We start from the raw sequence: 11,228 nt of genomic DNA, 5'->3' as shown, positions 1-11,228 counted from the left end.
ATTTTGCCATCAGATCTAACAAAATTAACAATCAAATTTTACCGCGTCCTTCATGATTTGACAAAAACACTTCAGTAAAAAACACTCTATTAGATAGGATTTTGAATCTTACATACTTAATCTATAATATGTAATTATCATGCCCTTATACATAGGCATAATATAGCTATTTGAGTACCCGAACACCAGAATTCAATCAAAATTCGGTCCAGTCTGGTATGACTATGGCATGGTATCATAGGTTAACGTGGCTCTGATTTGGATTAATTCGGTTTCATTCCAGAGCTAAGCCACCATGAGGCGTATTAAATGATTTGTGTTATTCGATCTATCCTCAACAACCACAAAATTCTCATCAAAGTGTTTAATCCGCTGTACATAAAATGGCCTGCATCTATAAATAAGATAGATGATTATTTCTTTAGCCATGCCACAAATCCTCATGTGTCCTGTTAAAACACCAATTAAGATGTTTAAGTTTATTCTCAATCGAATTTGTACATCACAATTTTGTTCCTATTTCTAGAACTAGCACTAACTTAATTGCTAGTAATTAAATGATGTACAGCTGTTCAAAACTTGACATGTGTTTCAATAAAGATAATGTGTTTCTGTTCCTGTTCAATCAATTTGTAAATTTTTACTAGTACAAAATGAATATTCAGTAATTTTGATCTATTTTTGTGATAGTAATCTATTTGTTTAGTCTAATAAAGGTGTCTATAGAATCAATTAAATTGACAATGTATGAGTAATTCAAATTTAATTAAGTTCTCAAAATATAATGGATTTTCTGATTTATTGCTTACTATGGTTTATTCCCCGACCAACACAAATGAAGAGCAATAACAAATGGAAGTCGCCTACAAATCGACACTACAAAAGTTCAAGCCAATTTGAGTAAATTATTAATTAAAGTAGTTTGTTAAACTTGTTTTTATCCATACCTAGAACTCATTTATTGTTCCGTGTAAAACTATTTAAAGAAGAGTCATCGATGATATAAATATTCAAATAAATTTTGGAAACAGCTACATCTACCCAATGAAACTATGTTTCCATTTCATCAAGAACACCGTGCAGAGTTTAGAAAGCGGAAAGTTGTTAATTTAACTGCAATTTCCTATACAGCCGGTGAAGGAATGAGGACATTTTCCCCCTAATTCCCGTGGATAATACTTTAAGGGGAAAAAGCAATTAAAGTTCTTCAAAACTTGTATAAAAGTTTTCTATGAGTTTGATTGCATGACAAACTATTTACTTAAAAAGTGTGGATGTGTCAAGTTCTCAACGCCACGTACAACAGGAACTTCCGTTTGTGCTGTTGAGATATTGCTATTTTGAGGTAACGAGTATTTGGCCAGATCACGAAGCAACTCGAAATCGATTTGTAGTTACTTGTGGATACTTAAAAACTTGTAACAACATTAAATTTGAAAAGTTGTCAACAAGTGGAAATGTCATGACAGTCTTTGAGATAATGAAGATTTCAAAGGAGTTGACAATTTTTATTGGATTTATTTTCAATAAAAAAAGTTTACAATTTTTATTTATCGTCAGCTCCAATTTCCCGAGTCAACTTTGTGTTTGATGATTTTGTAATCATGGAGTCAGTCACGGATGTTCAGTCAATCCTGTAATACAATATTGACATCTATTTCCTTTGCAACCGATGATTCTATGAGAAACTTATCCACAAAATCTCATGGATGTTACTTTTATAGTGAAAAGCAATTAAAGTTTAAGCAATTTACACAAAATCTCTTTGTGAGTTTGAGTGCATGACAAACTATACACTTAAATAGTGTGGATGTGTCAAGTTCTCAATGTCACGTACAGCTGGAACAACATTTTGCACTGTTGAGAAATCCGATTGCTTGTTTAAAGAAATGAGTGTTTGGTCAGATCATAAAGTATTTAATCACCGAATTGAAACTACTTGGAGATGGTTGAAGACATGTTATAATATTAAGTATGATGTCAAGTTCGAGAAAATTTTGAAATGTGAAAATGTCATGGAGTTATTTGACGTGCTGAAATTATTGAAATAGTAAGTCAAATGCAGGTTTCATGAGGATTTAAACTTCTCACAAATTTAAGTCAAAATTCAAGTTAATTGCAAATATCAGTGCTGTCCACATTCTTTTGAGTCTGTACGACACAGCATAATGATAAGCCACGACCGCAACCACACACTGCATACGGGACATGTCCTAGAGCACCAAGGCACACAAATTGTCCAGCACTGATAAATAAGTATGACCAAGCAGTTCCAAAAATACAAATTTAATTTTATCATGAAATAATATTGAATTAATGCTTATCGAATCATTCCTGCTCTTGGCAGCTCCAGTCACCTATTTCACACAGCAATTGTATTATATATGAAAACTCAAAGCTCTACAAAAATGACCCTGCTGAAATATTCAATAAATTTCATTGTTGATCAAAGTCTGTCATATTTAATTATTTATTTTCTCTGTCACAAATATTGAAATATGTTCAGTCCAACAAAAATATTCAATTATTCACAAGTCTACAAGCATCAAAAATAGAATTATATAAAAGAGATTTTATTCCACACAGGAAGTAAATTCTGAATATTTAATATCAATTTATACTTGACATATTTTTATGCAAAAAAAAAGTTTATAAAATAATTTTCGACATGGCATGAGAATTAATAAAATATTGACAAGTCGAGGGCAATCTTTTGTCAATTCAATCAAATCTATTAATCATGGTATTGAATGAAACTTTGCAGACGACAATCTCAAAGAAAAATGATTGTGGTTTAATTTTTCATTGAATTATCTGACATGAATCAAGTGAAGTTTGTTTTTGTCAGCTGTGATGATGCAGAATGAGATAAAAATGCAGAGTTTGGAGTCGATTCGGATTTTGCATGGAAAAGTCGCCACCTAGGCACAACTCGAAGTTTACTTGAATTTTGTATGGAGTCGAGTTCTGATCCAATGTTGGGTTGTGCTCCAGAGGCGGGGATGCTCATAACCCACGAATCGAATCTCAATCTGCTCTACACTCCTGCTTAATCGACTCCATAGTAAATTTGAGTGAACTTCAAGCTCTGCAAAACTGACGTCAAACTTTTCAATTTTAATATATTTCTCAAAAATTTTCAAAAGTCAGCAGTTAATGCACAAATTACAAAGACTTGACAAAAGCTTTCAAGAAGCATCCAATTAGTCGTATCAGATGTGCTCACAGACATTTCGTTAACATCCACATAAAATGTTTAAATCGCGTACTTTTCATTTCCATTTGCAAGGATTAAACACAATTTATAATGAGAATTTAATTAGTATAGATGCTTGCTTGTTTGTTTGTTGCCTCAATCATTTATGTACATTTTGAATACAAATTGACTAATGGATGTGTTTACAATGAAAATGGAGCAGGATATCACTAGATAATGCCTATGTAAAAAATCATCATCCCGATTCAATTTCAGCGGATTTAAAGATGTAAATACATTTCATTCTACACCTACAAAGTGTGATTATTGTTGCAAATCGACATAAAGAACAACACGTGGAATATTGCTGAACAATTTGTATTCTCAAAGATAAATCCTTCAAAGCTGACGAAGGTATGAGATGCTCTTAACCAAAATCTCGTGGTTTCAATTTTAAAGGTTAAATGCTGAAAAAAATATTCTCTGCCTACACAAATGCTTTTCTGTGAATTTGAGTATGTGGTGAAGTTAAACTTTAAAGACTTTGTGGTTTTGTTAAGTCTTCAATGTTTCGCACCTCAAGCACCTCAGTGCGCTGGAGATGAGGAAGTTAAGAGCTTTCTTAAAACCGAAAGTTTGTGGCTCGATTATGAAGAAGCATAAGATAAACACGGATGTTGCGACGAAATATGCAATTAAAATACAGAAAAACCTCAGCCAATGACAATGTAAATCCAATTTTGACTGTTTTTAAGGTAATTTTTTCAATTAAAACTTCTTAAATTGAATCCGAAACTCAGGCATAACTTCCTAATTTTAGCGACGCACTTTCTCGCATCATCTTCATGTTTGATGAGTTTTAGAATCTTGAGAAAAAAATTGGAGTATGCCTTAACATAAGTTAAAAAGTTGTAATCTTCTTTAATTTCAGAAGAGTAAAGAGACTTAATTACTTTTTTTGGTATGGGACTCTTTTTCCCGAGAAGCACAAATGAAGAAGATTGTCTCTTTTTGGGAGGCATATAGATGTCAAATGGATGTCAAAGAATGTATCGGAAATTGGCAAATGGAAGCCAGCGATAAAGCCAACTACAGGCTACTCCTGTGTGAGGTCATGGATCACAATTGATCTATACGACGATTAATGAAGTCTATTAGGTTCCATGACGAAGCCTTCAACTGGGTCGCTAGGGATTTTAGCTTTATTTTTATTTCTGCATGGATATCCAATCGGGTGCTGAAATGTAATTAATCAAATAGAAAATTTGCAGAAAAATTCAACAATTTCTCAAGAAATTGCATGAATCTAATTATATAAAGGATGATGACAACTTTTTTGATCATTCTAATGGAACTAAATAAGCAATAAATTTAAATTTCTTTCGGAGGAAACACATGTGTAATAACTTATGTTAACACATGTCTACATAAGTTACAAATTTCAAATTATAAGACAATATGATGAAATTTTGTGAATGGCAAATGAATTCTTAAGAATATGTACATGTCTGACTCTACCTTTTGACTGCTCATGACATTTTAAATTTAGATAAATTTAAATTAAGTCTTGTAAATTAGAATGATTTATGAATCGGAGACATAGAGCATGAATTAGGTTGATGAGAACACACGTTGCGTATTAGAGTGGAAGGTCCTTTGCAGCATACTTGGACCAAAAATTGAGGTAGTCTTATTCCAAAATAGTAACAACGAATCTGAAATTGTACGAGAAATTAAAATCAACAGGCTCCGATGGGTAGGACCAGAGCTCAGAACACATTATTAGGAGACCAGATGAAGCTCTCATATACAGCAATAATTGAATTTCTGTGTATACAGAATAAAAATGATATATTTCAGACCGCATATAAATAATGTAAAAGTAATTAACTTAGGAATAGCTTCTTCATGCATCATACAGTGCGTACAAGTGTCATGATAATTTTTTAAGAGAGATTTAATTAAATAAGCATAAAGTCAGGCACAAAGTTGAAATATTTCGTGTGATAAATCATGTGAGTATAAGTAAAACGGTTGTTGTGTAATTAAAATCATGGGATCACTGTAAGAGCAACAGCATTACAAATTTTTCCTCACTTCATTCATCTCCACTCGTTGTTGATGGCTCTTAATGAATGTCATGGAAGAGAAGAGAAAAAAAATTTACATACTCGACATTACAATTTGCAGAAGCATGTAAAAATGGGGAGGAAAAAAAAAGACTTTCGAAATGTGCAACTTTTGACATTTTTCAGGTTTTGTGTAGGTAGATAATTTGTGTGAAAATTTTCACTTTTTATTGGGATTTAAATTTACTTTTCAGTCTTAAATATCAAAATTCTTTAAAGGAATGACATAAAAGAACATCCAAGCAAGAGTTAGCATACAGGACACGGCAAAAAGGGCATTGTCTGAGGTTAAATTCGCTGCAACTTTGTGGTATGCCAGACTTACACATACCGGCTCGAGGCTTGGCCTTTTTGATATTTTATGAGATGGATGTCTGTCAGGGCATTGATCCCGTGCATGACTTAGCTTTTGTATTTTTCACACTCCAGGACATTAAACAGTCTAGCGTTCTTTTCTACACCTACAAAGTCTGTTACTGTTAGTCTATGTATTGTGGCAATATGTGGGCGTTTGTATACATGTCTCATCTTAAGCTTTATACTCAGACAACTGTGATGATATCAGAATTCTGGAAATTCTGATAAGATTCATCATTTTGTTGTGATCGATATTCAATTCTTGTCTTCTTTTTCAGACTCATAAATCGCTCACAATATTCGTATTTTAAAGATAGGAAAGGCTTCATCATCAGATTGGACTGAAATTTAGGTTTCTGAGTTGATTGTGACAACTATTTGAATCAGCGTCTTAACCAAGATCTCCTTGGTTTTGTCTAAGAGACTCTTGGAAAATAGAAGATGCTTTAAACCAGGGGCGCAACTTTTTATTTCTCGCGGCACACCTAGAAAGTAAGACTCGATCAAAAACGAACCCGGCATGATGTTCAAGACATTTCCAAAAAAATTTGACAGCACACAGGTTGCTCACAACTGCTTTAAACTGCAGAAAGTTCCATATGCTTATTGAATATTCAAAACCTTTATAATTTAACATAATGGCTATCCCTTAAATTCAATCTGAACCTCTTTTAAATATCAATCTTCCTCATTTTAAGTTTCATATCTCCAAATAGGCTTAAATGTTCCTTAAATGCTTCATATCCCTTATGTGGTTTTATCTTTTATAACCTCATCATTTTATCAGTAAGTAATTAACGTGTTGAGATTAAAAGGGAGTATCGTACCTCAAAATAAACCACAAAAATGTCTATTTAATTTGTCTGTGGTAAGATAGTAATTCCATTTGGAATGAGAATATGCAGGCATGCTGTCATACATTTCTAAAACGTGTGCTGTTTCATCACATCTTGTAAATTTATAATAAAAATTAAAAAAGTCCTCGTGTTATTGATCGAGGGACTTAAGCGCATTTTTGGCCCAGCGATCAGTAATTGATTAGCAAATTTAAATACAATTGTTAGTAAAATAAAAAGGTAAAAACATGCTATATGAACCATAATTTTCATTTAGATTTGAAATTAAGCTACTGAATATTATTATTTATTAGTTCCTTCTCTTTGATTCGAATTATAATGGGACGATGAAATGAAAAATATGACTCGTAAATCGAGATTTCAGCTTCGAAATGCAATAAATTTCCGAATACACCGTCAATTGTTGTACCAGCATTCGTAGTCGACTCTCGAGGTGAAATTAAATGAAGATTATATTTCTCCTTCAAATACTTTTCGAATTGATTATCAATTCGAAGCTGATGATTAAAATCACCCATGACTAGCACATCCGATATTCCGATAAACTCTTCAATTCTCAAAAACGCTTCCTTCAATATTTCGAGATTCGAACCCGGGTTATTGTAAACGTTAACAAAAGATAATTTGTTGTCGAGGCAGAATCCTGTCAACTCCACATGATTATTGTTATCACCTAGTTCAAGTACTATTTGTTTCGTAATTCGACTTTCCATTGCAGATTTACAGAAGTTTATAGTACCGAATGCTCGAGGACGTCCTGATAACGAATTACGAGATATTTCCTCGAATTCCGGAATGTTGTAAGACTCGTTGTTTAGTGCCCAACATTCTTGAAATGCTAAAATATGGCTCCTTGAATAAACGTGATCGGCCACAACTGACGAGATATGCCTTCGAATGGACTGAATGTTGTGGCTAACAATCTGTATAAAGTTTTCGGGAACGTCAGCGAGAAATTGAAACTTCGGTGTGAGCGGATTTTCTCGCAGTCGAGACATCTCCATTTTAACAGGATCATTTTCTTCAATTTCACTTGGTGGATTAAATTGTCCAATTATATGCAAGCCGTTTAACGATGTCGCTCTTGAGAATGATACGTAATATTTTTGTCGATTCATACCTCTTCGAACGTCGACAGTTACGATTTCCTCAGACCGTCCTTGGCTTTTATGGATTGTTATAGCTTCTGCCATAAGTATTGGAAACTGTTCACGATTAATTTGTACCTAGAATTTATAAAAAAACGTAATTAATTTGAAAAAGAAGATGAAAATTTTAAACTTACTTTTCCTCCTTCTGTTGTATAGAAGCATCTATTAGTGACCATTATCGGAGTCCAGTTCGGTTGAATTTGGGAGTTTGCTTGCATAATATTGTGCCGAGTACTTCTAGCATTTACTCCTGTCTTGATATCGTCAAACTCGATATAGATAGCATTAATCTTTCGATTTTGTAGCTCAACGAATCTCAGAATACCGCAAGCGCCATTGAACAATCCGTCGCAAACATCGATATTGGTTGATATCATATAACGAAGTCCGATTACGAGATGAAGTTCATGTGTTAGGCCTTGTGTATCTCCTGGCTTCATAGTTCGAATTAAATGCCGTGCTCTCCGCTTCTGTTCATCCTTATAAGTACCGATAAATTTATCTAAAGCTGTATAAATAAATTTTGTTGCATTCGCTTGAATCAATTGTTGAGCACGTTGCATGTTATATGCGTCAACACCTTCATTAAAGGGTATCAATCGGAGACGAGTTCGAGCTATAGCAGGAAGCGTATTATCATTAAAACACCGACTAGCGAATAATCGATTGTCTTCCACCGTTGTTCGTCCTACAGCAAGCCGATTCAATGCTTCCGCGAATCGAAGGTCATCTCTTTGTCGCATAATTTCGGTAAGTTCGAACATTTGAAAAGGTTTCCATTGTGGATTATCGACGAGAGCTGCAGTTGAACGACGATCCTTTGGTTGAAAACAATATGGAGCTCCGATTGGTCGAAGTTGTGCAAAATCACCGACAGCGATAACGGAACGACCGGCAAATTCTTTTTTAGACTTGAATGCTTGCTTCATATTTGAGCTCATTTGATCGAAATGCTTTGAAGATAAGAAGCTGATTTCGTCAATTATTATTAGCTTGTTTGATCGAATGTTGCTAGCTAATGTATTAGCAATATCCGGAGGAAGACCTCTGTCGGTTTTTCCTTGATTAGCTGCAAGATGAAAAGCACTATGCGCTGTGATTCCGCCAATGTTGTGAGCCGCCATTCCGGTATACGCAACTAAAAGTACCTCATTTGAATTGACAGGTCCGGGCTCACTTCTATATATACGCATGATGGATTGATATATAGCTTTAATCAATCTGCTTTTTCCAACACCAGCTCCGCCTGCGATGTAATGATATATCGGCAGAGAAGAAGGGTTTTTGAAGCAGCTTATTATATGCATCAAATAGTCTTGTTGTCGTTGATTTAAAGAATCACACAATTGATAATACTCGTCATCGCATAAGAGATCGGGAACTTTATATCGACTGACGGATGCATCAGATACCGGTGCTTCAATTCCCATTTCGACTGCCGCATTTGGTTGAACAATCGTATCATCGAAATCGTAAACGTTATGAAAATCAGTATTGAGTTGTTCGACATCTCGATCTTCTGCTTCAGCTTCCTCCATTAGCCGTTCATTTTGAATATCTCTTGATATTTGCTCCAAGTCCAAAGAAACGGCATTGTATTTGTCATAATTTGATTTAATGATGGTTTCGTGTTGGCTGAACCTTTCCGAACAGTTTTGCGAATCGATTTCGGTATCTTCGTTTCTCCATGGCAAGAATAATAAACACATTTCACGATAGTAGTTAACCTCATCTTGAGCAACGTTAAAACGGCAATATCGAATCACTTTTGGTCGTCGTCTACGAGTTATTGTTCCGCTATTGTTCTTCAACTCAAAAGTTTTCTTTTCGAGTGGATCGGTATGTTCATTAACATCGGCTAATTCGAGTTCTTCGCCATCATCAATAATTTCGTCGTCTTCATTGTTGTCGGTAGCTGTTCCTTTAGGTTTATAGTTATATTTGGCAATAAAGTCAGCAAGACACTCGTTTTCGAGCTCGTCAGGTCGGTCACTGTATCGATCTATTGGTCCTTTCTTATATATATCGATGCTGTTAGGATCGGTTTCCGATAGCTTTTTCAACTCCGCATTCGTTTTAAGCATTCGTTGTCGTTGCTAATAAGAATAAAAAAAAATTATGTTAGGATATTTATGCATGTATGTATATTATGTTACTTACGGATTTTGGACCGGAATGAATAAATTCGACTAGATCGGAAGACATACACATCGGCTGCCGTAATCGGATCCATGCCGCTTCTTGGGCTGATGTTTCGCTGCAGTTATATAGAACTTTCGAAAGTGCGTTTAGTTTCGATTTAATGCTGTGATTGCCGCGTTCATAATCCTTTATGCATTGTCGTAATAGTCGAGAAAGTCCTTTATCGGCTTTGTTTACGTAATCGACAACATAAGAAATACACGAGTAAACGTCAAGAATAAATTGGATGTCCATATTCGATCTCATCGCTATAAGAATCTTCTTATTATACGGATTAATTCGAGCATTCTTTGGAAGTCGTTTTACGAAAACTTTACGAGATTTAAGTTTTGCTCTTGCAGCAAGGATATAGTCGTCAAAACTGCATTCTAATTTAAGTAATAAATCACTGAACGACAACGATTCCGCTTCTGTCGATTCGAGAATGGCATTAAGATTTTCGTTTATTTTTCGGAGTAAGTCTTTCTTGGCTTGTGTTAAAACTATCGTATCCGGAACTGGCTCTAGTATCATTGTTTGTGGAATCGGCAAAAATGGTGCGTTAAATCGACATGTTTCTTTCCTCGTCTTCCCTTCTTGCATGTATGTGTGCATCGATGCTTTTGAACATAAATTATGTCGGAAACTTCAGGATCATCGGTATCGGTGGTGACGATTGTGTCTATAAATTCACAAACCCGAACATGAGAATCCAGATCATCGGGATTGAATTTCGGTGCTTCTTTTAAATCAATGAATTGATGAGCGTGTGGCGAACCCCGATGCTGCCATTCGATTCGACAATATTTGTGCGAAATTCGATAGTTTCCGAATGGTCCGTCTTCTGCATCCCACGTTTTCCACAACTGCTTAAGTCGGTGATAGAAGTATTGTGCACATGTTACTGGATCCGAACTTATAAGTCGTGACTTTTCCTCGAATGTCAAGTCCATTGCCGCTTCACCAGAAATGTCAATTTTATCAACTGTCTTCTTTAGAATGACAAGCAATTCCGGCCAGTGAGTTTCGGCTGCCGAATTTGTGATAAAAAGTAAATCCTCCGAATTGTCGTACCATTGCCATCACTTTCTTCTTCTGTGCCTCGAAATATGGTGGACTTCCAGTAATAGCTGCCATAAATCGATATGCGGAATCGTTATTTACGGCATTATCGAGAAACTGTTGATTAACTACTTGATTGGCTGTAATTCTGTTGTTTTGTGTGCTTTTTCGAAGTATTACGGTAGCTTGCTTTGTAAGTTGTTCGATTTGCGACTTTTTATATAAATAGAGAATATGATCGGGACGGCAAGCACGACGATCATATCTTCGGATTTCTGAGTTCACGTAATCGAGA

The 11,228-nt window shown here is 34.9% G+C and overlaps 1 protein-coding gene across 1 annotated transcript; it reads right to left on the bottom strand.

The window, feature by feature from the left end:
* Window positions 1-6,808: 6,808 nt before the first annotated feature.
* LOC139099550 (uncharacterized) lies at window positions 6,809-10,405 on the bottom strand. Its single transcript, XM_070652044.1, has 3 exons — window positions 9,851-10,405; window positions 7,825-9,786; window positions 6,809-7,765 (listed from the first exon to the last, which is right to left on the bottom strand). The coding sequence occupies exons 1-3, from the start codon at window positions 10,403-10,405 to the stop codon at window positions 6,809-6,811; spliced, it is 3,474 nt and encodes a 1,157-aa protein (XP_070508145.1).
* Between the last annotated feature and the right edge of the window lie 823 nt (window positions 10,406-11,228).

This window comes from Chironomus tepperi, unplaced genomic scaffold (genome assembly GCF_022539635.2).
Source record: "Chironomus tepperi strain 1889 unplaced genomic scaffold, CSIRO-AGI_Ctep_v1 contig_474, whole genome shotgun sequence".
NCBI classification, from domain to species: domain Eukaryota; kingdom Metazoa; phylum Arthropoda; class Insecta; order Diptera; family Chironomidae; genus Chironomus; species Chironomus tepperi.
This window is presented reverse-complemented; position numbering and strand designations above follow the sequence as displayed.